Here is a 25145-nt window from a genome sequence, read left to right on the forward strand (position 1 = left end):
TTCAGCAGCTGTTTGGCAGCTCCCAAGGCGTTGACAAAGCCTTTCATTTCCTCCCGCCGTTGAAGCTCTCTGCTGGGGGGGGGGCGTTGTCCAATGGGAGGGGCTTCACCTGATGGAGGGTTTTCAGACCTGATCGCCTTGCATTTTCTCTTTACTGTTATATTGTATTATATTTGGGATACTCGTGGGTTCGAGACGTGCGGTTTTTAATGAAAGCATTAAATTAGGTTGCAAAATCTGACTTTAACAAAAGGAATGGTGTTCTGATTCCGTGTTTGGCTCCTTTTTACTCTGATGTTTGAGGAGGAGGAGGAGGAGGAGGAGGAGGAGGTGAATGGAGACCAGATTGAGGGCTAGGTAGCAGGCTTTTATCATGATCTCAGTCTCCTGGAGAAGATTAAAACCACATGACTCTTCCCCTCCATGCATGGGCAGGGCTGCCCTGATGCCTGAAAGGAAGAGGGGAGGACAGGCCCCGAGCCGTGACTGCCACCTGGTGGAGATTCTCAGTAAATGTTGTTTTTCATGTGTTGTCAGGAGTTGGAGAAGCCCAGTCCTCCTCAGAAACCCCTTCCCGCCGATCCAAGGAGCTCTCGTCTGGTCCGAAGTCCCTCTGCAGTCAACGGGCCCTCGGCCGTTTGCGGCCCCACACCGATACCGAGTATGCCGCGACCCGTGCGCCCTGTCCCACACCCCAAAAGGTGAGTTCATCATATTCACATAAAAGCACTTGAAGCCGGCATCACTCGCTGACTGATTATGTGTGTCCCTCCTCCAGACCGAGTACCAAGCAGCCTCCCACACTGCCCAAGCCTCGCATCAACGTCAAATACAGCAGCTGAGGCTCTCAGCCCGGGGGAACGGGGACAATGTCCTGATGAGACACTAAAGAATTTTGCACTATGAAAACTCTGAAAACCTTTTTTTTTTAAAAAGAAGAAGAAAAAAAGACGGCGGCGTCTCTGAGTTTTGAATGAGATCCGCCGTGTCGCTTTGGTGCTCTGTCCCTGAATGGTGCTACGAGTCTGTGCTCAGGTACATGTAAAGTATTTATATTCTGTATTTATTGCCACGCAGTGCACTGTGCCAGACACTTTTACAGATTTTTTTTTTTTTTAATTGTTGTTTTGCATCAGTTCCACCATTATCAACAGGTCTTTGTCAAAATTTGGGAAATTGCGACTGCAGAAATGTTTTTATGAAATGTGTTTTTAATGAAGGGAACCCTGTTACGTGATGGTTTTTTGTTCTGTAAGAGTTGTGCAATGACAGATGAGAACACTAAGTGGTGGATTTATGAAGGGGGATGCTCTCCGTAGATCCTTTTTGAGCCAATCTGATGAGGCTTGAAAACAACTAAAAGAAAAACAGTTCTGCATTTGGGGGAAGAAGGACCGCTCCTTTTTTAACAGCGTTTTATATTTCTGAAAAGTTAACGAGTTAATTCGGGGAAATGTCACTGATTTTGCCATTTCCATTTCATTAACAAGACCCCGAGAGGCTCACTTGAGGGATCCAGGTTTGCGAGGTATGAACTGAACATTGATCCATAATGAGCCCGAGATCAAGGAAGCATTCACTCCTCAGAGGAGGGTAAACATCTCTGAAATACGGCTCCTCTAAAGGTCATGTGTGTGGTTTTTTAGCGTTTTCCTTGTGTGCCTGTCCACACCGAGGACTGAAACTCCGTGAATGAATCACTCAAGGACTTTTATTAAAGCCTGTTTTTGTGGGCGGAGTCACGTTTCTAGATCTCATCAAACCACGTGGCACTTATTGTTCGTACCTTTTCTTGATTCGGCACATGAACAGCCAATCTACGCGCCGGACACACATTTGTGGTGACGTATGTTTTTACTGCAGCATTTATCCATTCACACTGAGCAACTTTTCCTTTAAGCACAGCTTCTGTTCACAAATATGTAGGCTGAAAACTGACTTTTGTTACTTTTTTGATATCTTTTTTTAATAATGCACTAGTTTTACATTCAGTGCTTTGTTTACTTTGCTTCTTTTTTTTTCCGTGTACTAATAGACGGCGTTGGAGTCACCTGACTGTCCATTATGTGTCCTCGTATGTTGTGTTACAGGTGAACACATATCCACGAAGAATGCTTTTTTTAAAAATATAAATATAATGATTGTTTGATACATCATGTGTAAAAAAAAAACACAAAAAAAACAAAATCAGTGTCTGTGTCTGGTCATGGTATTTTTTAACACTCATGCCGTATTAGTAAAACAGTTTTGCAAACACTTGAGAACATTTTCGTTGTTGATCTTTGTGGTTCTGCATGTTTTCAGTCAGACTGGCATCATGTGACGTTTATAAGGAAGACTGTGTCAAATTTTAAAACCACAATATGTATCTACAAGAAGAACATTGTTGTCGGAGGCCTCTGGCGTTTCTTTTAAAGTCTGAGACAAACTGCAACCAGAAGACGGAATACACCAATAAGTGTAATTTTAACATTTTACAGCAGTCTTTCAACATTTGCTTTTTATATGCCCTAAAACAAATGTTCTGAGGTTTATAAGGAACACAAATCCGCCTCGGAGAGTTGTGTGTTCACTGCTGTGTGTCGTGATTCGCTGCTGCTGCTGAGTCAAGAGTGTGAGTGTGATTAAAAGGAGAGAAAAAAACGTGCTAATGAGAAATCGAAGCAGGTCCACCAGATAACAAGGACACAGTGTGACTGATGAGAAGCTCCATTATCATCAACAAGGTCGTAGCTGCTGTCAGATTGTAATTGTCAACAAAAAAAGGAAGAGGGGAAGGTCATTAAATCATTTAGAAAAAATAGACAGGTTGCTTAGATTCTGTGTTTAATGCTTAATATTTGACACCTGAGTGTGACATTGTTAACATCTTTACAGAGAGAGCCTGTTTAAAGGTGAAGTGCCTTCACACACATTCAATGAATTCATTGAATTCACTTCAGCTGAAGACTGAGAATGATCGAAGGGCTCCCCCTGGTGGAGAAGCTGCAGCCTGCTGGAGGTGAATGGGTGAACAGGAGGCGTTTCACATCTAATTAAAAGGAGTCATCAATTAAAATAGTACTTTTATAAAAGGCAACAAAAATCACCTCAGTTTTCACTCATTATTATGACTTTATCTTATGATTTTGAGGTACAATCTCATATTTATTGACCAGAATGTAGTATTTAGTCATTTTGTGAGAAGGGGAAACTTTATTTATGTATTTCTAAGTGGCAGAAGTTAGCTTCCATACAAACTACCGGCCTGAGATTATAATGTGCATTAATTAATTTAAATAATAATAATTAACTTGCTTAAATATAAAAGTCCATGAGACGATGAGGATATTTTCTCAGGATATTTTCATGAGATATTTTGGGATCGTCACCGCCACAGCCCTCGCTCCGTCCCACGTGATTGTTTTGGGTAATCGGGCGATTATGACATGACCGTGAAGCCCCACGCAAATGAAAGCACGTGCGCATCCACGCTGGGGAGAACTCACGCGCCGGGTTGCGCACCGCGCGTCAAACCCGCTCCGACCTAAAAAAAAAAACACACACGGCGAACTTTTAACCGCGTGGTGATTTTAGTTTAATCATCAAGAAGAAGTTTCCTCACGCGCTCCGTCCAATATCGCGATGATAGGATGATGCACGGATTGAACCCGTAGATTGGTTGGTTGGAACATTTTCGTGACAAATCCACATGTCATGTCGGATGAGAGGAACCCAGCGGAGCCGGACGTTTGCCCCGAAGGTGAGGGAAGTGCCGCGGAAGTTTCGTTCGGCTTCGGAGACGACCTGGAGTTGAACCAGTTCGACGGGCTGCCGTTTTCCTCGCGTTACTACAAACTCCTGGAGGAGAGGAGGACTCTGCCGGTGTGGAAGGTCCGGGGCGAGTTTGAAGATGCTCTGGTCAAAGAGCAGCTGGTCATCGTGTCCGGGGCGGCGAAGACCGGGAGGAGCACGCAGGTGAGGCTGGTGTGGTCCATCATGTGTGCAGGTTTTATTCTAGAAATAAGGATGGAGAAAGAAAAAGAGATTTTAAGTTTATTGCTCTGCCTTTTTTCTGGACTCTCATCCCAAAACCATAACTCAATATGCATGACTTGCCACGTGCTCAGTCATAAATTAGATTTAAGAGTTGTTTACAGCCTCTCCTGTGTTTATCTGCTGCCCAGCATCCACTCCTCCTCTTTGGCTTTGCTTCCTGTCTATTTCCCCCCCCTCACGTTGACATGCATGTAAAAAAAAGCGTCCCATTCTGAGGCTGCCCAGCTCAGCAGATGCTGTTGTGTCACTGTCATGGCTGTCCAAGCTTCCAGCCCCCATGACAGCCACGCTTCACAAAGGCTCCCAGCGGGGGTGTTAGTGGGGGGACCTCCTGCTGCTAAGCCCTGATCCGCTGGAGCCGCCTCATGCTGCCAAAGCAATTTTGCATTATTAGCGATAATACCGTAGGATATGTCCTGTCACTTTGTTTTGCTCGTGGGCTTAAACACCTAGAAGGATGCTGGAGTCCGTGGGAATAGAAATGTTCCCGGTTTGGGTGCAGAATTGGGACTCAACCGGCAATGACTCTCTTCCAGATCCCTCAGTGGTGTGCAGAGTTCTGTCTGGCGGCCCGGTACCAACACGGCATGGTGGTGTGCACGCAGACCAGCAGGCAGCAGGCTGTCGACCTGGCCCTGCGCGTGGCCGATGAGATGGATGTCAACATAGGCCACGAGGTGGGCTACACCATCCCCCTGGAGACCTGCTGCTCCTCCGAAACAGTTCTGAGGTAACGGTTCTGACATCGAGCCCCCTTATAGTTGCTACGTCTTGCTTTCTAAACGCTCTAATGTGATTCCTTCCGTCCCTCAGGTACTGCACCGACGACATGCTGCTCAGAGAGATGATGTCGGACCCTTTCCTGGAGCACTACGGCGTCATCGTCATCGACCAGGCCCACGAGAGGACGGTGAGCACGGACATCCTGCTGGGTCTCCTCAAGGACATCCTGCTGCAGAGGCCCGACCTCCGGGTGGTCGTCCTCGCCGTCCCGCCCGTGACCGCCAAGCTCCTGAGCCACTACGGCGGCGTCCCGCTCGTCGGCCTGGACGCCTCGCCTCCCGCCGAGACGGTCCACAGCAACGGCGGCAGCAAAGACTACTTCTTCTCAGCTCTCCGGCTGGTGCTGGAGATCCATCGAACCAAAGAGGACGGAGACGTCGTCGTGTTTTTTGCCTCGGCTGAGGTAATTGTTGCTTTCCTTTTTATTTGTGGTTGTCAGTGATTTAATTGACCATTTACAATTCAGCTTGTAATATGTGCAGGAGGTCCACTGCGCCCACAGCATCCTCCAGAGAGAAGGCACCAGGCTGGGAGCCGAGCTGGGCCAGATGGTGCCCGTGGTCCTGTGTCCACACCAGGGAGGGCAGCTGCCGGCCCTCGCTGAGCCACCGGGCTCCAGGAGGGTGTTCCTCTCGACCCCACAGGGGGAGGACATGTGGTGGGCCACAGAGGCCGTCAACTTCGTCATCGACACTGGAGTCCAGAAAAAGATGGTATGGGGTTGTTTTTTCTATTAAAATATATATAATACACTGCATTAATTGCCGTGGTTTTTTATTGTAGGTGTACAATCCAAGAATAAGAGCTAACTCGGAGGTTCTTCAACCCATCAGCCAATGTCAGGCAGACATACGCAAGCGGCTCTCTGGACCAACAGGTGTGTAGACATGTTTCTTTGTGAGACTCCGACATTGCAAAAACTCTGCTGGAGTTAAAAGAGATGACTGTTTATTTCCCAGGTAAATGTTTCTGCCTTTATCAAGAAGACAGCCCGCTTCCTGCAGAGAACCCCCCACAGATCCTGGAGTCCGACATCACACCCACAGTCCTGTTCCTAAAGAGGATGGAGATAGCCGGCCTCGGACAGTGTGATTTCATCGACAGGCCAGGTGACGTAACACGTTGTGAATGAGCGTTTTTAATCCTGAAGTTCCCACACCAGTGAGGTGTATGTGGGAGGGTTTTTTTTTTTTTCCTGGCTCGAGGAAGCACAGATGAATTTGCTCTGTGTAGCTGTTTGGGCCCAGTCAGCCATGATTTAGCTGAGCTGACGGGTCCCTGCGACTAACTATTGTCTGCTGCTAACGTGAACAGAGCGGGCTAAAAGAGGCCAGCTCATTAACGGTTATACAACACGTCTCGTTAGGGCCGGACCAGACGAGTACAATGACGAGGAAGCACGGGCTAAATGCACTGTAATATCTCCGTACTCTCTATAGTCGGCACAGAAGTCACCCTCATGTGTGCATATGTCATTTTGGGAAGCTGAAAGATACAAAATGTGTTTTTTATGTGATTTAGAGCAACTTTAAAATACTTGAAGAAGAAGTCCGATTGTATAGAAATCTATAATCATGAGTTTATGGGCTCAATCACAAGTTTAAAGTCTTCTTCACTACAGCGGTAAATGATGACCCCATTTGGGGTAAAATAGACCAGAAAGCAGGGGGATGCTTTACCTTGTGATTGGTAGGTGGAAACCACAACGTTATCCCTGTTTTGTTCTTAGAGCTTTAACCCTTTCACAGTTTTGTTTTCAGTTCATGAAAGGTCATTTAAACCAACCAAAAACACCTATTTCAGTGCCCGGTAGTACTAAGCTACTTCTCTCGTGTTCTTATATAAAGCCTGTTGTTTTTAGCATTTACCATAATGTAATTTTTTGGAGGGTCACAATTCCAAACATTGAGTATTTTTTATTCATGAGCGAGAAACAAAAAGATCATATTTTGTTCCAGAGATGACACTTTTGTGACCCTTCTAATTGCGCTCTTTTTGCTTTATGGAATTCATGCATCCAACTTTGTTTGGCTCCTCGTTGCAGATCCCGAGGGTCTCATGCAGGCGCTGGAGGAGCTGGACTACCTCGCCGCTTTAGACGACGACGGCAACTTGTCCGAGATCGGCATCATCATGTCCGAGATCCCTCTGGACCCTCAGATGGCCAAAGCGCTGCTGGCGTCCTGCGAGTTCGACTGCGTCAGCGAGATGCTGACGATGGCGGCGATGCTGTCAGGTAGGAGTGAAGCTCCCTTCCGTTTGGTCGGTAGACTCTCCAGATGGACATCGTAGCAGCAGCAGCTCATCTGCAGATTTACAATGCTGCAGTTTCCCTCGGACGCCAGATGGTCTTTTGGTCGGAGTGGCCGGTCCTCGCTGACGTTGACCTTGTTGTGTCCTCGTCTTTCAGCGTCAAGCTGCTTCGTGGAGCCGCCTGCTGGCATGAGCCACGAGGCGGTCCAGTGTCACAGGAAGTTCCGGCACCCTGAAGGCGATCACTTCACCCTCATAAACATCTACAACGCCTTCAAGCAGAGCCAGAGGGAACAATGTAAGACACCAAATCCATCCACTCTCAGTATGATGAGACGTATATAATAATATATAATGCAGCGTTTCTGGAACTGTTTTTTACTTTGTGTCGTCATGGCAAGGCAAACTTATTCATAATGTATACACTGAGGTTTTACATGTCTTTTTACAGAGGAATCCAAAGAAATGTTTTTAGAAATTATTCAAATACATTAGAAATAGAAAATGTATGAATACATACACTTGGAGGAAGGCCTGATATCAAAATAATAAACAATAAAAATACAAACGTTTAAAAATAAAAACATGCACACAGGACAAGATTGTAAAATAGGACATTTTGATCAGGTCTATTGATAGATGATGTTTGTCACAATAATTTTAGGGGATCTTTGCTTGACATCGTCTTATCCAAAAGTGTGTGTGTGTACAACCCCAAAAAGTACATCTGATCAAACTACTTTAAGTGCTACAATAAGAGGTTAAAATAATAATGATAATTCTATACTGTGGCTGACTTTGACCATTCCGTGTTACGTTATTCTAGACTTCACTGTTGAAAAGTGGTGCAAGGACTATTTCCTGGATCATTCCGCCCTGAAGACCGCCGAGGCCATTAGATCGGAGCTGACCGACACCCTGAACCGGATCGAGCTTCCCGTTTCCGAGGCCTCCTTTGGAACAAAGTCCAACACCCTCAACATCAAAAGAGCTCTGCTGGCCGGTTTCTTCATGCAGGTACATGGAAAACTAAATATCAGCATTAAGGAATTCCCCCCCTCCTAATTCAACTGTATTGAGGTTTTGCAGCGTCTTATACCCCTTTTTTTTCTCTCCGTAGATCGCTCGAGACGTGGACGGATCGGGGAACTACTTCATCCTGACACACAAGCACGTGGCCCAGGTGCATCCGCTCTCCAGCTACGGGGCTCAGTCCCACAAGCTGGGCCTGCCGGAGTGGGTGGTCTTCCACGAGTACACCCTTTCGGAGAACAACTGCATGAGGATCGTCTCTGAAATTTCCCCTCAATTGTAAGTGGATCTCGTTTTCGGCTCACGTCTCAGATACGAGCAAACAGATTAGGATTGAGTTCTGGATTATGTTCTCAAGCGCCTCGTTGGAGACAAACATGTTTTGATTGTTGTTGTTGCTGTAGAACTGATTTTAATCCTCTCCATAGTAGTTGTAAAAAAACAAGTATTCAAGGCTTTAACCATATTCTTGTCACTTTAGGTACATTCAAATGGCCCCCGTGTACTTCTTCTACAACCTGCCCCCTAGTGAAAGTAAAGACATACTGCAAGACATGTTGGACCCGGGCGGATCCGGAAAATGTGACGATGGGAAACAGAAAGCCGACGACAGCGGCTGTTCTGAGGCGCCGCAGACTTACGACAGATGTGTGATTCAATGATGTCGACTCGAATGTGAGAAACCCGGGCTGTGATATTTTCCATTAAATGTTGATATGTTTAGTCGATGCAAACCAGGGGGTTGTGATATGACATTTTTGATGGTCACATGTAAATAAGCAGGCATGTTGTAACATGTATTTAATCAATGTGGTCCAATACAACGATTGTTGTCGCCCCCCCGCGAGTGTCAGTGATGCCAGATTAAGAAAAAAAATTGTCAAAAGCATTTATTAATCTGTGGCAAGAAGAATATTTAGAAAGTCTTCAGTAGAAGATGGTAAATAAACTCCCAAGATTCTGCTCCAGTTTTCACAAATGAAAAATGTATCCTGTTTCCATTTCAATCCACATCATTCTGATAGTTATTGATCGGTAATCTGAATCTACAAATTTGACATATTTATAGTTTTCCCATTCAGTAATGTTACATGATGGCATCAGATTGAACTCCAAGCACGAACACATGATTTTTCATATTTGTCATGATCTTGTTAAACAAGTATTTAAAAACAACTTGGTGCTGTGTTCATATTTGTATTCACATGATATAACCGTTGTATATTTCTGCAATATAAATACAAATGAAAGTGAACCAGAAATCTATAAAATTGCTTTAAAAAAACCTTTGCAACCTGCACTTAATGCCAGGTTTTAAATACTGGCACTACTGGAGTTGACGGTACCAAAACCTTTTTTCCTTACAGTCTCTAAAAGGAACAGTGTGTAGGATTTATTGGCATTTATGTTCACAACTATTTTTTTCATGAGCATATTATCACCCAAAAGACACACTTGGAAAGGGAGGGGTGAGCAGAGGGGGTAATATATTGGGTTCAATCTGCAACTTCACCACTAGATGCCACTAATTCTCACACACTGCACCTTTTAGAATATACTGAACCACGTTTATGTGTGTAAAGTTGTCTTGGTTTATTGCGAGGTTCACACAGTTAGGTATTCTTTGAGTTTGTCCATAATCGCCGACATTCTGTCTGCTGGTATCAGCATCACTGTCCTGAAAGGTTTCATGGGTACGTCGTCGAACGACCACCGGCCACTCAGACAGGAGTCCGTCTCCTCTTGGACCGAGTAGTGGAACTTCATGACTGCTTGCTGTAACGAGAATACGGACAACGCTTAAATCTGTTATCGACACATGAAGACAGAAATTAAATTAGCATCTTTGACGCTGCTTGAATCCGAGTTACCTCAAAGAAGAATTCCTCCTCTGCATTGACGAACAGGTACTCCTCTTTCGGAGCTCCTCCTCTGGCTGGAATAGTCTTGCTAACCTCTTTGCAGGTCTTGCTGATCATCAGACAGTAGTGACACTTCCCACTGGGCTTATTCGTCCTCTGAGCTTCAGCTATTTCTTCCCTGGAGAATGGAACGGACATTCAGTTTATTTTTGATTTTTGAAGGATGATTGGTATCGTTTTATTCAACCGCAAACCAGGATCCATTTATGACTAGATAGTAGAACTCACTGGAGCTGTTTGTGCAGAGGCAGGGCGATCTGTGGGGGCACGTTGATGAAGCGCTCACTCACCAGCAGCCCCACGGGCTTGCTGGTGTCATTGAGGATCTGCTCCAGCTGTTCCGTCACACTGTGGGTCGAGCTCTTCTCGCACTGATCCAGGATCAGCTCCTTCACCTCCTCCACACACTGCACACCCTGCAAAATTACACCACACGTGTACATTTACTACGTTATCAGAGCCCCCTAACACCCAGTTGGTCTGTAAGGTGAGTGCGAGTGGTGTTACCTTTCTCTCTGTGAGGTTGAGCATGGTGATGAAGCCGAACACTTCATCCGGGTCTTCGTCATCGCTGTCCTCGGGCACATCGGCTTGCTGGAGAAAAGTGGGGAAAAAAGGGATGAAGTGGATACAGCCGAAACTTCAAAGTCTACTGCGAAATCTGAGATGAAACTCACCTTGATGACACTTCCGATGTGATTCTGTTGAACGATGAGGTCGGTCATCTCTGACGTATTCACGTGAGCCTTCAGGAAGAGCTGTACACAAACGGGACAGGGATGAGCTCGGGACAGATAACACACGTATCATTTACATGCGACGCATAAACGTGGTCTCGCACCTGTTGTAGGAGTTTCTTGACGCCATTGAAGTCGTTGGCTGAAATGGTGTGGGCTTCGAAGTCAACCATGACCTCCTGGAAGAGGAACAACAACAAAGCAGAGCAGTTAACAACAGAAACTTGTCAGTAAGCATTTACACTTGTGTTACATTAGCTGTGTAGCTAATACATGTTATTTTTCATTGAATGAGTAACGTTAAGTACGTTATTGAGGAGCATTGTAAAATAAGTTATCATGTCACACTAACGTTAAGTAACATTACTACTTAAATATGACATTACAGTTAATCTAAGTTAATATTTCCTGGCTGAGAGCAACAGTAAACAATGCTAACGTGTCTAAATGTTGCCGTTAGCCGACAGCTGAGTTAGCTTAGGTGGCTAGCTAGCTTGCCTGCGAGGCCGTGCATAGAATCCATTTTCCAAATAATTGATAGTTTCACCTCATTGATCTCCTCCTCCGATCCCTCGCTGCCCTCATCTCCGGAATCGTCGTCGTCCTCGGGCATCTCATCGGAGCTGTTTTCACTTTCCTCGGGATTTTCGCCCAAACCTACCGCTCGCCTCTTAGCAGAAGACGCCATGCTTGCAAAACAGGCAACACGCGTGTCAACGGGGTGGGCGGGGCTACCGTTGAGGTTCGCAGAGAAGGTAGGAAACTGAAGGGCTGTAGCCGCCATTACGGCTCCACATTTATACGACTTGCCACTTGCCGGAGCCCCAATGTTGGCATGTTGCGCGTCACGAAAATGGAAGAAGCCATTTTGGAAAAGGGGTAGCGATTATTTAAAGTTTGCCTAAACTATTACAGTTCCGTTACGAATAGGTATTTGCGGTGTAAAGTTTGATTATCGATTTTATATTTGTCAGAATAATACTTTTCCGTATATACTTGATTTTTTTTAAGTAAGTAAAATATTCTATGTTACGTCTCCCCCTTCTTGAACATGGCTGAAAGTCGTCATGTACTCAGCGGTAGCGACAGCTCAAGGTACATTCATTTCCTGTAATATTTTGTATTTTTTTGGTATCCGTTGTTCACATCATTGTAACGTTACCACACAAGCAAGATAACTTGACGTACTATCATTCGGCATTACGCACATGTTCCATTAAAGCGACGGTTACTTGCTATCTTCACCGACATGCATGTCTTGCTAATGTAAACAACAACACAGGAAGCCAAGTTTTAGCTAATGCCACATACACAATGCATGTATTCGACGAGAACGTTTTGACAGAAATGCTTTTAATGTTCTACTTATGTGCAGTTAAGTCGTGTTACGCAACAGTGTTGTTATCAGCAGGATGCATATGCCAGTTCAGTTTTAGGGTGTAGCTTAGCTGGCTGTAGCTTCACACCCACTGTCCTCAGGGTTGCTTTTGCAGTTTGGAATATCTGGTTTTGGGCTGCATTCATATTTCACCCTGTTTTTTTTATTTTATTGCGTGTTAAGGTCGTTGACAAGATGCATGTACTGCTTCTCAAAGAGCCCAGAGATGGAGAGTCTGGACCTGATCCTTATATTAAGGTGGATTCACTTGTTTTACAGTAATATATTCTCAGGAGTTGTCATTTTTAATGCTTTGCATTTCACAGAAAATTCTGACAGGATTTTTCTTGTTTCGCTTCCACAGCAGCTGGCATCATACGGACACAAAGCGACCCTAATCCCTGTGCTGTCTTTTAAATTTGTCTCATTAAACACCCTGTCAGATAAGGTAAATCATTTGTCATTCGTGTTCACATTTATTGCTTCTTTTCTATCATGTGTCTGCTGTTTTGAGATGTCTTTTGCTATTTTTCAGCTTTTCCAACCAGAAAAACATGGAGGTCTTATATTTACCAGCCCAAGAGCAGTGGAGGCTGTGAAGATGTGCTTAGAAGCAGAAGAAAGGAGGGAAGGTGAGATCATACAACGGGAATGCATTGCAGAAATCAATAGTTGCACCCTGTAGCTCATTGATAAATCCTCCCAAAGCACCTGTTTTAGTCAAATGTCCTCGATTCAATGATATCCTTTTCTTTATTATTACGTCAGAATGGATCAGCTCTGTGAAAGACAAATGGAACAGCAAGTCCATCTATGTGGTTGGGAAGGCAACTGCTGCATTAGGTGAGTTATTGTCACATATAAAAACTCCTCCCTCTTTTTTTTAAAGAATTGTTCTTTTTATGAGCCCTTGCTAAGTTGTTGCTAATTGTAGGAGAGTGTGTCGGGCACCTGGTGTTGACAGAAGTGTGTGAGGTGATGTTCCTGCCCTCGGTCATTTGGAAATAGGTTGTGCACAAGTGACAGTTTGCTGCAAGGTGCAGCACCTTCCTGACGTGACCTTCTACCTTCTTTCTTCAGTGACATTTGATGTCTTTGTTGTGTATTTTAGTAATCGAAGCAGCTGGAATGAATTTGACTAAATCATCCGTTTTGTTGTAGATGTTCGGTTACATGTCGCTGATATCAACTCTCCCTTCTGTGTTTATTTTCCTGCACAGTCCAGAATCTGGGTCTGAACCCGTTGGGCGAGGACACGGGGACAGCAGATGTCCTATCACGTCTTATCATTGAACGTACGATATGACTTTGTACTCCCACATTCTTCAGTTTCTTCACATTTACAAGTGTTTCTGATAACTAATGTGACCTTATACTTAATTCTCATCATAGGAGAGGACACAAATATCCCACCCCTTTTTTTCCCCTGTGGCTCAATCAAAAGAGAAGTCTTGCCCACGGCTTTACGGGAAAACGGTGAGCATTCTCCCCTATTGTGCCTCGAGATTAAGACTGAAGGTGATAAAAGTCCCACTGGGGCTGCACTAATTATAAAATCATAATTGCTCTACCTTTTTATCACGATGGGTATCTGTGCCTTTTGTTTCCAGGAGTGCCCCTCGAGACGCTGACTGTCTATCAAACAGCTGAACATCCGGATCTGGAGAAAAATCTCAAGAACTATTTCACAGAGCAGGTAAACCCCACACACCTCCGGCAGTTTAGAGGACGCTCTTCTAAATGTAGGGTTACATTGTGTGTGCGTTTACAGGGCGGCCCGGCCAGCATTGCTTTCTTCAGTCCATCCGGGGTGAAGTTTTGCCTCGAAGTGGTACAGAGGCTGTCGGGTGAACAGCTGACTCAAATAAAGGTGCAGACTCGTGATAATGCATGGATCTGTATGATTTAGCAGATCTCCAGTGGCTCTGACAGTCCTGTGAACTTCTTTGTTTCCAGTTTGCAGCCATCGGGCCGACCACACGAGATGCTATGACAGCAGAAGGCCTGTGTGTCAGCTGCACTGCAGGAAAGCCAACAGCCGAACACCTGGCAGCAGCGATAGCCAAAGCCCTCCAGTAACCACCCACAGCCCTTAGATCCATCCGCTTTATGTTCTGTCTTTGTATATTGTGTTTTATTTATATGTATTCGCATTTGTCTTGTTTTACTTTGCTACCCGTTTTTGGATGTACATCTGCTAATTTGCACAGAGGAAAAAGTAGCTTTTTGTGCCATAAAAGCAAAAAAAAAAGTGAATATAATTAATTTATGTTAGGCTTGCTCAAGAAAGTCAATCTAGCCTGCTTTTGAAAATAAATGTTTGTCAGTGAGATGATATGGAGAGTGTGTTCAGTGGTTACTTGACGTGTGAGAGAACAGGTGGCTGCAGAAGTCACAGCTGTATTAAAGTGTTATTGTCTACATGAAAGTGAAGGTTTTCCCTTCATTCCAGAGGTCAACAACAGTCCATTTAAACCCAGCGGAGCGTGTTTAACACATCCATGCAATTCCGTTCAAATTGAGCAGTCAAGACAAAGACAGGTTTACTTTTCACACAAAGCTGAGGAAAGTGGGATACCTACAGAGAGTCCCACCTTTTCGATGGGTGGGGAGAAACCCGGGTTGTGCCTATAAAGCACCGCGGCTTCTTACTTGTATGTAGTTACACGAACAAACCAACGCCACGATGCTGACTTTTATCCAGCTGATGACTTTGCTCTTTTGGACGAGCGTTAGCTCAGCTGACGCAGAGAAACTTTTCCACAATCGGGATCATTCTGACGTGCAGAGCCTTAATTCTCACCAAGCCGAGGTTATAACCAACAAGTACACAGCAGAGGTAAACGCCTTCCCATTCAGCATCTATTAGATCAGACATGTTGGTCATCATATAATGTAACCAGTGTCTTGTTTCAGGTGTTTCTCTCTAGATATGGATTCATAAAGCCGGTGAACTGGGAGGAGATCCAGTTTGAAGATTCAGACGCGTCTTTTAATGAAGACTTCCTGGACGACCTGCAAGACACGATTGAGGAAGGAACCGCACATCACTCGAGGGATGGCGATGGCGGCGGCGAATGGGACGACCACGGCGGTCCGACCGAGAACCAAGTGTTTATTTCGGCACTTAAAGAGTTCCAGAGGGTCTCCGGCCTGCCTGCCACAGGTGTGTTTGATGAGGCCACCAAGGTGGCGATGAACAAGCCCAGGTGTGGCGTCCCCGACAAGGAGGTCAACCTGGATGACCCCGTGGCACCTGAGAACAGTAGCTCCTCGGATGCTTTCAACGAGACCGAGGGTGATCTGATCCGTCCTGCTGACTCCTTGGAAGACGATGCATTCAATGGTAATGACACAGAAAGAGTTCTCGCAGGCTTTTCCAATGACACCAGCACGAATCACACAGAAGACAGCAACTTATTTGATGACATCACAAACGGCACATCCCTAAACGGCTCTGATGTGATGACGGGCGGTCAGATGGTGAACGGCGAGGCAGCGCGACGCAGGAAACGCCACCTGGCCACCCTCGTGTCCAAAAGCAGGCACAAGAGAGATCTGAGTGAAACGGGTTACGTGGCCTTTTCTAAGAGCGTGTTGAAGTGGAGGCTGATCGGAGAAGGATACAGCAGCCAGCTGTCCATCGAAGACCAGAGGCACATCTTCAGACTGGCCTTCAGGATGTGGAGCGAGGTGTCTCCGCTGGAGTTTGTGGAGGACACGCGGTCCCCGCTGGAGGACGTGGACATCAGGCTGGGCTTCGGCACAGGTAGGTCCGACCCGGGACACCTGACACTCAATACAACATGTTTACTTTTAAAATCATCACAGGAGAGAGGTTTTTCACTCACTTGGTCAGATATTTTCAGAAAATACACAATTCATATTTTAAAGCTTTGTATGTTTAATTTTTTCACCTGCCCCTCTTTTTTGTTTTGTTTTATTACATCTTAATATCATGTGAAATATAGCTTTGCATTACTTTTTTAAAATTCATAGCCAATACTCTTTTTCTTATTGTAGTAATATTGAAAAAAGTTCATTTTTTTGTATTTTATGTTATTGCTATTCCATTTTGCACTGGTGTTGTTACTTCTTATACACTTTATATGTATTGCTTCATTATTTATTATTGTTTGTATATGTTTTATTCTATTGTTTTTTTCTTAATCTTCTGTTTAAAAAAGTTCCATCTTCCCTTCTCTCATCTCTTTATCCTGCTCCACTGTTTTCCACACAGGAAGGCATCTGGGCTGCAACCAGAGGTTTGATGGCACCGGTCAGGAGTTTGCCCACGCCTGGTTCCTGGGAGATATACACTTCGACGATGACGAACATTTCACCGCTCCCAATGCTGGCAGCGGAATCAGTCTTCTCAAAGTGAGTGTTGATCAAAGCAATCCCCGAGATGCCATGAAGAGAATAATCTAAATGATAATTTCCTATCTATTAGGTGGCGGTTCATGAGATCGGCCACGTGCTGGGCCTCCCCCACATCTACAGAGCCGGCTCCATCATGCAGCCCAGCTATCTGCCCCAGGAGGCGGGCTTCGAGGTGGACTGGATGGACAGGAAGGCTATACAGCACCTTTATGGTACATGGCTACACCGCCATCTAGTGGACACACACAGAAATGCAGGTACATTTACATACTTGCATTGGATTGACAATAAAAGAACCTGTTTCCGTCACTGGTTCGAACCCCAGGGGGCTGCAATGGTCGATTCAACACGGCGTTTGATTGGATCCGAAAGGAGAAGACGCCCTACGGGGAGACGGTCATCCGCTTTAACACCTACTTCATGAGAGACGGCTGGTACTGGCTGTATGAGAACCGCAAGAACCGAACACGCTTCGGAGATCCGGTGGCACTGCAGGCCGGCTGGCGTGGAGTTCCCACGGACGGGGTGGACGCGCACGTGCACGTGTGGTCCAGGAAAAGAGATGCTGTCTACTTCTTTAAAGGTAGGCCCCCAAAAAGATACCAACACACAGGTGCTGTAGTTTGCCAGTACTTTTTGGTGAATGTTTTTTTTTGTGTGCAGGTGCTCAGTTCTGGAGGTATGACGGTGAGAAGGACCAGGTGTTCAGACAGGACCCCGAAGGTCACCGCTACCCGAGGTTGATCTCTGAAGGTTTCCCAGGGGTGTTCGGGCCCATCGACACGGCCTTCTACGACAGGAGGGACTCGCACATCTACTTCTTCAAAAATACACTCGTAAGAACACACAACCCTGATCTTCATCTCTTTTATACTGATAACCTGGGGGGTCCGGGACCCCTAGGAGGTCCAAGAAGTACTGCATTTTTTAACCCTATGTCCAAAAATACACCTTAACATGAATATAATAAGCAAATATAAATCTTCCTGTTTGTTTCGTATTATGTTGTGAAATTGTGATGGAGATTTATATAGAAATAAAAAATGAATTTGTCAACAATTATTATTTAATGGCTTAGCATTGTAAATATTCATCATTATAAATTACTGTTATACATGGCACTATAAGGACTACACATTATTTTCGGCCCGGTTTAATAAGCAACACAATGTTATACAATATGTAATATGGGGGTCACCAAGGGGGTCCTTGGCTTGGAAAACGTTGAAGACGTCTGATTTAAGGGATAGTAAAATGGGTAATTTCAAAATAAGGGCGCATCTTAAAGATGATTAGATCTCTTGATTGTTTACACTTCACATTGATTATATTGGATCAAAATCGATCCAGATCAAAGTGTCTTTACATTAATTATTATTATCTTAGTATTGATCATTTTGTGGTCTTGTAGAGGGAGCCTCTGTCTAAATCCAGCCCTGTTAGTATTTCCTAAAGTAGTGCTAATCAAAGTAATTGACACATTTCTGAGCATATTATCAAGCTCCCATGCATAGTCTGCTCTGAGCTCTGAACTCGACGGAAACCAAGAGGCAAACATTATGCACCGAGTATTAAATATGTATAGACATAAGTGACGACTTGGCAGCCGGAGCCCGAGCTAATTCATTGTTTCTCAGCATAATGAGTGAACACAATCATGCAGACAAAAACCCTGCTGCACTTCCTCTGTGATTTGTTTGCCTGTTGTAATTGAACTGATTTCTTTATAAGGAGAACAATTTATCTGTTCAAACAGGTGTACGCGTTCAGCGTGGAAGCCAACAGCTTGGCACGAGGCTTCCCCAAAAACATCCGAGATGTTTTCCCTCCAGTGGTGAGCGGAGACCATCCAGATGGCGGCGTCGACGCCGCGTACTTCTCCTACACCCACAACGCCGTCTTTCTCCTCAAGGGCACGCGCTTCTGGCAGGTGGTGGGCAGCCGCCACCGCTGGCGCCGGCCCTTCCTGCCGCGGAACGGCCTGCTGCCGCACAAGGAGGTGGAGCAGCAGTGGTTCGACATCTGCAACGTTCATCCCACGGCACTCAGGCTCACCCGCTGAAGCAGAGACTCATTATAGCCGACTGGTGTGGACTCACCTGTTGTGGTATGTAAACATGGTGTCATATGTGTGGACGTGCATTGTCCACTTTTAGTTCATTTGAATAACTTAAAGACAAGGTGTGTTATTTATATATACTTATATATCATTACATTAGGGTGAAAATACTTATTTATGGAATATTTACATATTTTTTACATAGAAAACTGTGGGGAAAGCAAAGAAAAGAAGATGTTTATGCAAAAGCATTTGAAATAAGTCAAAGGTCAAAGGTCAAATCTGCACCGTCTAATGGAAATGTCCTCGGAAGACTGTGAGTGTTTTCTGGGAAATCATGTGTTTAAAAAAATAAAAAATAAATGTGATATAATGATTTAAAATCATCAGAAATATTACACACAACAGATTAAAATGAATCCAGATTCCTCAGATTTCTTGTCGTTGCATATCGGATGTATAAAACTCACACTTCCCTCTAAATCAGCTGCAGAAACGTGAATCTATAGCTGCCTGCGAGCATGAAAAAATATCAAGTCAGGTCCATTTTATTTATAGAGCCCAACATCAAATCGCAAATTTGCCTCGAGGGGCTGGAAAATGTTTTCCTGTTACTAAAATCTCTTCAGTGCTGCTTCTGCTGTGACCTGGAAGAAAACAATATGAGCTTTATCAATAAAAACCTGGAGCTGGTGGAAAGAGAAACATGCTTCCATTGAATTCCTGCTTGTTATGGTTAACAATATCAATAAAAAAAAGCATCTTGGAGTTTAGATTGAAGCAAAAATGATGATTGTGGGGAAAAAAAAAACTGGATTTATACCTTAACGCTGATCCATTTTACAGTTATCATTTGGACACGGTGCAAAGAAACCAACATCGATTCTGTAATCAATATGTTGAACACTCTTATTAATTCCGCTCATCTGAGGAGATTAAGCTCCTGGTGGGCCCCAGATAAGTAGCGTTGTGCTCCGGGCGCTCCATAGGCTATATTAATAAATTGAAGTAGAAATCAATTACAAGCAGAGGAACAAAATGTCACGGTAAGTGGAGGCTGCTCACACACGTGCGGAATGAGGATTTTTTTCCCCCTGTAAATGCATTAAAGAGCAGCATACCTGTTGTTTTTCAGATAATATTCCACATCATTTGAGGGACTAAATAGCAACCGGCTTCTCGGTTCAAGTCCACTTTAAAAACGTATGGATTTTTCTTTTTTTTTTTTTATTATTACAATATTTACAGGCACATTACCCCTCAGAGAGAACCAATAAACATCATGTAATCCGCCGTGAAGTCACATTTGTTTGAGGGTAATACGCCATATGTCTGTCGCTCCGCTACACCGCTGCCTCGCCCGGCGTCTCAGTGGGAATTATTGATGCACTAATATTGAATCCAGCGCATAAGATGATGCGTTTGTTTATCCCGTTATGAAGTGTCATACATCTCCCGCCACCCCGGAGTTCACACACACACACACACACACACACACACACACACACACACAATCCTAAATACAACACTGTTATTCACACACATGTGAGCCCCGGCTGCCACGCTGCACAGCTCAGTGATCGGGGATTTTTTTCTTTTTCTTTCCTACTGCCGTTGCAGCTCCCTTGCCTGCACCCGGGGCCTCTTTGGATGCGACTGAGATAAATGAGATCAGTCATGCCGATGGAGCTTCACAGAGATACAAAACAAAACAAAAAAACCTGTGTCATGGCCCAGGAATCCACATGGGAGGCACTTGGAGAAAACAGGAGAATGGGACAAAAACATTCTCCCAAACTCTGCCATTTTTCTCTCAAACCAGTGTGAAAAACAGGAATAAAAACTGAACTAAAATATGATTTGAGTTCCCTACTGTAATGTGTCTTCATGTGGATGATGATATTCACCGTGGAGATCTTCAGCCCTGCCTGCCCTTGTAGAAGCAGAGTGAAGTGGTAACCTCATCAGGAAAAAGGGAATAAACAATTCCATTACTTCAAGAGTATTGATCAGTAGCCATGGAGAGCATCCCGTTCCCCTGCCCCACTGATATTTCCTCATCCCTCATCCATTATGACCCACCGGCTGAAATTCAAACCCATTTGTCTTACTGGCGTCTCCTCGTCAAAAAGGGTCCAAACACAATTATGAGTTGCATTACAAAGCAGCCCGATGAATCTCGACTTCTGCAACTACATTGTGACTTCTTTGACCTTGAATCATCGTCGTCTGATAACATATTTCATGATGAACAGGTGGTTGACCAACAGTTCATCCATTTAAAGGGGCACTCCGGTGATTTAGATGCACTTCATTGACTTTTTAGGAGACTAATCCAAAAAACGATGGGACTTTTACTCCCTGATGTGAGTCGAGTTCCCAAAAAACTCCTCCCATGATGCAACTCGTCTGTTTTGGTTCGACCATCCCAGCTTGATAATAGCCCACATCTCTCAAAACTCCATGCCCCCATTTCTAAGCCGGGCTTATTGATCTTTCTGCTGCCCGACTCATTTTTTCACTTCCACTTCAAATGCATTTGTATTCCTTCTACCTTCTACTGTGAACGCTGTTTGGGAGGTTCAGCAGATACTCTGCAGCGAGCGGATGCTTCTGCAGCACCACATCAGTGACTGGGAGCATGAGGCATGAAAATGGCCTGAAATCACGGCTGCAAATGACTTTTTAGTGTCTTTTGGTGTAAATGGCTTTGCAATATACCATAGAAGTACCAAAGTACACCTGTCGATCGGACTTAGCGACAGTTTTTTGTAATTACTCTCACTGTGAGAAGGGGAGACAAAGCATTTTTATTGAACTCTGCTAGCTAGTAAATAATTAGCTCGCTGCTAGCTGACTAGCTATCTCCATATTGGTGGTTCTTGATTTAATTTAATTGATTTTTTTTTTTTTTTTTAAGAAAACCAAGGTTAAATCGTAGACCTGGACTTCGGTTATGAAGCCTCAACTTCGTCATTTTGGCCGTCGACATCTTTTTGCAACCAGTGAAAGGAAGTGACCATATTTGGACAGCATACCCTGCTGTATCATCTATTTTACTCTAAACAGAATCATGATTTACAAAATGAACATCATGCTGTATTAAAGACTTGAAACTTGTGTTGACTGAGATTATAAATCTAATGAAAAGTAGGGTCATTTTCTTATAGACATCAATACAATCTTTTCCAGAGGAGTCGCCCCCTGATGGCCAGTAGAGAGAATGCAAGTTTAAGGCACATGGTTGTCGATACAGTGCAGACCTTTCTACTCCTTCTAGCAGTAAGAGTAATTACAACAACACTATTGATGACCAGGCAGCTCTTTACAGCTCCAAAAATGTTGGCAGGAAATTCCAGTCGCAAGCGTTATTCTGATAAACTGACATAATTTGACATATTGGGAATGTAAATGGATACTTTCTCGTCTGAAAAAAATGATTAAAAACTCACAGCTTTTTTTCATCTTAAAAAAAACTTCCGATCTAAAAGATTACAAAATGACACCATGCAGAACCACCTAAGTTTAAGCAAAGAATAGGGTAATACCTCAATTATAAACGTCCGATAACTCATCATGTCACAGGCTGAGTAGTAATCAAATAAACTGATCCCTTTAATTTTCTGTAGATCCTTTACATTTCCGTATACACCCTTCCAAGTAGCCTACATATCCATATACAGTATGAATTTAAACACACAAGTACTTTGACAGGTTCTAGATTAGCATTAAACCCACTGTGAAGTCTGGTGTAACTACCATATTAAAATGTAAATGTAGGAACGCCTTCAAGCAGGTAAACTCATCTTTTATGCCACAAGAAAATGGACCAGTAGAGGGCAACCTCAGCACATAGACGTGGTCCAACTAGTCCTCATGACTGTTGTGTCTCTTTTCTGTGACATAAAGGAACTCATTTTTCCACATATTGATTTTCTTCACATTTATAGGATTTTTTTTAATTTTTTTTTATATTAATCCGGAAATGTATTTGACATTTCGAATTGATCTGAGATGCATCAGGGATCAAAACGATGTGTTAGTTAATTCTTTTTGAATGATTAATACTGTATGTGATTTTGGACCAATGCTTATGTATCTAATCAAAGTCTATTGGGTTGTTATAGGTTGTTGGGTTGGCATCTCTGCGGTTTGCATTGCATTAATATGTATTTTGAGAGCAGAATAAGAAAAGCGGAGGATCCTCTCTGGATTCTGTATGCGTCCCCTGTTGTCAGAGGTCTACTGTGGAGATTCTGACGTGTGTGTGTGTGTTTATCCTGAAATGACAGGTTATGGAAATACATTTACCTGGGTGTACACTCCCCGTGTGCTGTGTTTCCTCCATGTTTTGAAGGGAATTTGTAGCTGCTGCCAAAGCTTCCTCCGCCACACCGAGGTAGAGCGTGGATCAGCATTTATTCTGCAGTCATTTTTCTTTTTCCTGAAAAGAAGATTTTTAGTTGAAAGTATTTTTTTTTTTTTTGCATGTTAACTGTGAGTGGCATCGTTAACATGGCTCCGGCTGGTTTACAGTGGTTAAAAAATCAAGCAGGCACTCACCTCACTCAGGAAAAAAATGCACACGGGAATACACACACACACACACACACACACACACACACACACACACACACACACACACGCCCAGATTGCGCCAATGCATAAACATGTGCGCTCTCACACACACACACCAATGTTCTCCCCCTCCTCTTTCTGCTTCTCTTCTTGCCCTCGTAGAAAGAAGTTTGAATTAAAAAGCAAAAAAAAAAAAAAACACCCGACTGTTACCTTCACAGCTGCCTCTCAATTTCACATTCAAATCGAGCTTTTATCATCAAATAGTTTCAAGCGAAAGTGCTCCTCGCTAAGGATCTTTAATGTCGAGGAGAGGTAAATAGGATTTGGGATTCACAAACCCCGCAGCTTTCATGCCGTCATTACACCATGAAGAAGAAGTCTGCAGTGAAAAGCCCCCCGAAAGTGTCTTTGACTGTCTATCTCCGCTCGGTTCCACGTGTGAGCAGGAGTCACTACGCCGAATGGAAATAGTACAGCGATTACGCGTCTCCTCTCGAGAATAAACCATCCGAATCATGCGGGTGTAATTAAGTATGTGGCCTCATGCATAATGCAGCATTTACGTGGCATCGGTTTAATACCTGATAAACAAATAGCGTGGGTGTGAAAGGGGACGTTTGTCCCGCCACAAGAGGAATCCCGCCCAGTGAACACAGGCGGCTAATTTGCCTCCATGTGTGGTGAGGAATCTCTCCCCGTCCGCCAACCGACTGAACCTTGACCTTTGGCTGAGGAGGAGTTTGAAAGACAAAACAAGGGGCTTTTCTGGTGATGTCAGTCTGAGTGGCAGCTGCGGGTCAAAGGGGGGGAGGGAGGGAGGGGAGGGAGGCTGTCCCACGCATGGCCACACAGAAGTGACCCCCGGCCTCCGCCTCCCGTTTGGAGAAAGTGACAGGAAACGTACGTGCCGCCTCGTTAGTTTGTTTTTGTCCCAACTTTATGCGCGAGAAAAAATGCGGCGCTGTTCCCACCCGTCGACAAAATGGCCTTCATCTGATGAGCCCCTTTATTCTCCTCCTCCACAGGAGCACACCTGCCCATGAGACCACTTGTACATTCAGGAGCACCCAAACAAGGAATTTGTCAAGTGGCCGAGGCACTGAGGCTCTTCCTCCCTCCTCCCTCCTCCTTCCTCCCCCCTCCTCCCTCCTCGCCTCAGTTCCTCACCCAGCACCGCCGCCATCAGGCCCTGCTCCCCTCCACCTCCTCCTCCTCCATCTTTCTCCTACGGCTATCTCCAGATCCCACCCTGATTTTCTCCTCACCTCGACGGCCCCCACCCGTCTTTCTCCTCCACCCTCCCTTTTCTACCAGAGGAACAGATGGAGTTTAACTCAAGGGGGGGAGCAGTCCCTTACTTAACTGGGGGGAAGGGTGTCACACTGTGTGTTACATGCCAGTCTGTGTCCAGGTTTCACTTTCAGTCTTAATTTGGGCGAGGAGACATTTTTTTATATGTAGCTCTTTTGGACTTTAGGAACATACTAAGATTTGTCTCTTTAGCACATGAACAGAAAATAAAAAATGTGTATGAATAGTAATATCCTGCTATTACAAAGAAATCACTTTATAATTAGCTAGAAATCATACTTTTTTTTACCCCATGCCGTCGCTCCAGCGTACATCTGAGAGTCTTTGTGCTCAAACCTTAAGTAGGAGTCCCTCAGTCTAGACGTCACCTAATAATTCTGCTTTATTACAACTGGAGTTTTATTTTTGTAGTAAGACGCAGGGCTGTAGGTGCAGGCGGTGGCCCCATAGAGACGGCTATCACACATATACGACCCCCTGCTGTGGCTTCAAAGTGCCACACTGTAGCCGTGAGTAGTTATTTGCGCTTTTGGGTTCCAGCTCTTTCGTTCTCGCCCTCGGGGCAGCTGGAGTTTTAACAATGACTCGTGTCCATACCAGGGAGCGGAGAAGGAAGTGGTGTGACATTGTTGTCGAGTGCTGCAGGGATGATGTATTTTTGTAGGCCG

At 44.5% G+C, this 25145-nt stretch overlaps 6 protein-coding genes across 8 annotated transcripts in view; 4 read left to right on the plus strand and 2 right to left on the minus strand.

The window, feature by feature from the left end:
* Positions 1 to 1830, plus strand: part of adam12a (ADAM metallopeptidase domain 12a) — a 61968-nt gene extending 60138 nt beyond the window's left edge. The window contains exons 22-23 of the mRNA XM_084001814.1: positions 538 to 701; positions 779 to 1830. Coding sequence (XP_083857940.1) covers positions 538 to 701; positions 779 to 842 — 228 coding nt within the window. The 3' untranslated portion in view covers positions 843 to 1830. The remainder of the gene's footprint in view (positions 1 to 537; positions 702 to 778) is intronic.
* The window catches only part of bub3 (BUB3 mitotic checkpoint protein), a 347592-nt gene that overhangs the window by 3485 nt on the left and 318962 nt on the right, over positions 1 to 25145 (minus strand). The window lies entirely within an intron of this gene.
* On the plus strand, positions 3484 to 9020 carry dhx32a (DEAH (Asp-Glu-Ala-His) box polypeptide 32a). The gene is made up of 11 exons (XM_084039771.1): positions 3484 to 3957; positions 4575 to 4768; positions 4852 to 5224; positions 5304 to 5534; positions 5605 to 5698; positions 5781 to 5930; positions 6866 to 7057; positions 7232 to 7372; positions 7901 to 8091; positions 8195 to 8385; positions 8588 to 9020. The coding sequence occupies exons 1-11, from the start codon at positions 3697 to 3699 to the stop codon at positions 8766 to 8768; spliced, it is 2199 nt and encodes a 732-aa protein (XP_083895897.1). The 5' UTR covers positions 3484 to 3696; the 3' UTR covers positions 8769 to 9020.
* bccip (BRCA2 and CDKN1A interacting protein) lies at positions 9226 to 11491 on the minus strand. The gene is made up of 7 exons (XM_084039772.1): positions 11313 to 11491; positions 10870 to 10944; positions 10706 to 10786; positions 10536 to 10622; positions 10257 to 10444; positions 9978 to 10146; positions 9226 to 9882 (listed from the first exon to the last, which is right to left on the minus strand). Exons 1-7 carry the CDS (start codon positions 11451 to 11453, stop codon positions 9712 to 9714), a joined length of 912 nt encoding a protein of 303 aa, XP_083895898.1. The 5' UTR covers positions 11454 to 11491; the 3' UTR covers positions 9226 to 9711.
* Positions 11672 to 14484, plus strand: uros (uroporphyrinogen III synthase). Of its 3 annotated transcripts, XM_084039775.1 has the most exons (10): positions 11688 to 11860; positions 12327 to 12401; positions 12508 to 12591; positions 12679 to 12775; positions 12912 to 12986; positions 13364 to 13438; positions 13536 to 13619; positions 13754 to 13839; positions 13915 to 14013; positions 14100 to 14484. In XM_084039775.1, the coding sequence occupies exons 2-10, from the start codon at positions 12339 to 12341 to the stop codon at positions 14220 to 14222; spliced, it is 786 nt and encodes a 261-aa protein (XP_083895901.1). In that variant the 5' UTR covers positions 11688 to 11860; positions 12327 to 12338; the 3' UTR covers positions 14223 to 14484. The 3 variants fall into 3 exon arrangements, with proteins under 3 accessions (XP_083895899.1, XP_083895901.1, XP_083895900.1); XM_084039773.1 differs by having other exon boundaries at positions 11672 to 11860; positions 12508 to 12775; XM_084039774.1 differs by lacking the exon at positions 11688 to 11860 and having other exon boundaries at positions 11908 to 12401; positions 12508 to 12775.
* Positions 14822 to 18654, plus strand: mmp21 (matrix metallopeptidase 21). Its single transcript, XM_084040258.1, has 7 exons — positions 14822 to 14982; positions 15060 to 15912; positions 16384 to 16523; positions 16597 to 16738; positions 16852 to 17109; positions 17190 to 17362; positions 18283 to 18654. Exons 1-7 carry the CDS (start codon positions 14830 to 14832, stop codon positions 18586 to 18588), a joined length of 2025 nt encoding a protein of 674 aa, XP_083896384.1. The 5' UTR covers positions 14822 to 14829; the 3' UTR covers positions 18589 to 18654.

The sequence above is a fragment of the Eutrigla gurnardus genome (genome assembly GCF_963514095.1).
Source record: "Eutrigla gurnardus genome assembly, chromosome: 22".
NCBI classification, from domain to species: Eukaryota; Metazoa; Chordata; class Actinopteri; order Perciformes; family Triglidae; genus Eutrigla; species Eutrigla gurnardus.

What these genes read in the sequence shown, in the direction of transcription:
- dhx32a (XM_084039771.1), top strand. Translation starts at nt 3,697, where the DNA reads ATGTCGGATGAGAGGAACCCAGCGGAGCCGGACGTTTGCCCCGAAGGT. An exon ending in TGATTTCATCGACAGGCCAG is followed by an intron (nt 5,931 to 6,865) that starts GTGACGTAACAC and finishes TCCTCGTTGCAG; the next exon opens with ATCCCGAGGGTCTCATGCAG. An exon ending in GATGGCGGCGATGCTGTCAG is followed by an intron (nt 7,058 to 7,231) that starts GTAGGAGTGAAG and finishes CTCGTCTTTCAG; the next exon opens with CGTCAAGCTGCTTCGTGGAG.
- mmp21 (XM_084040258.1), top strand. Translation starts at nt 14,830, where the DNA reads ATGCTGACTTTTATCCAGCTGATGACTTTGCTCTTTTGGACGAGCGTT. An exon ending in GCGGAATCAGTCTTCTCAAA is followed by an intron (nt 16,524 to 16,596) that starts GTGAGTGTTGAT and finishes CCTATCTATTAG; the next exon opens with GTGGCGGTTCATGAGATCGG. An exon ending in TGCTGTCTACTTCTTTAAAG is followed by an intron (nt 17,110 to 17,189) that starts GTAGGCCCCCAA and finishes TTTTGTGTGCAG; the next exon opens with GTGCTCAGTTCTGGAGGTAT.
- bccip (XM_084039772.1), bottom strand. Translation starts at nt 11,453, where the DNA reads ATGGCGTCTTCTGCTAAGAGGCGAGCGGTAGGTTTGGGCGAAAATCCC. An exon ending in ACATCGGAAGTGTCATCAAG is followed by an intron (nt 10,623 to 10,705) that starts GTGAGTTTCATC and finishes ACTTTTCTCCAG; the next exon opens with CAAGCCGATGTGCCCGAGGA. An exon ending in CCTCTGCACAAACAGCTCCA is followed by an intron (nt 10,147 to 10,256) that starts GTGAGTTCTACT and finishes TCCATTCTCCAG; the next exon opens with GGAAGAAATAGCTGAAGCTC.
- uros (XM_084039773.1), top strand. Translation starts at nt 12,339, where the DNA reads ATGCATGTACTGCTTCTCAAAGAGCCCAGAGATGGAGAGTCTGGACCT. An exon ending in GAAGGCAACTGCTGCATTAG is followed by an intron (nt 12,987 to 13,363) that starts GTGAGTTATTGT and finishes TTTCCTGCACAG; the next exon opens with TCCAGAATCTGGGTCTGAAC. An exon ending in AACAGCTGACTCAAATAAAG is followed by an intron (nt 14,014 to 14,099) that starts GTGCAGACTCGT and finishes CTTTGTTTCCAG; the next exon opens with TTTGCAGCCATCGGGCCGAC.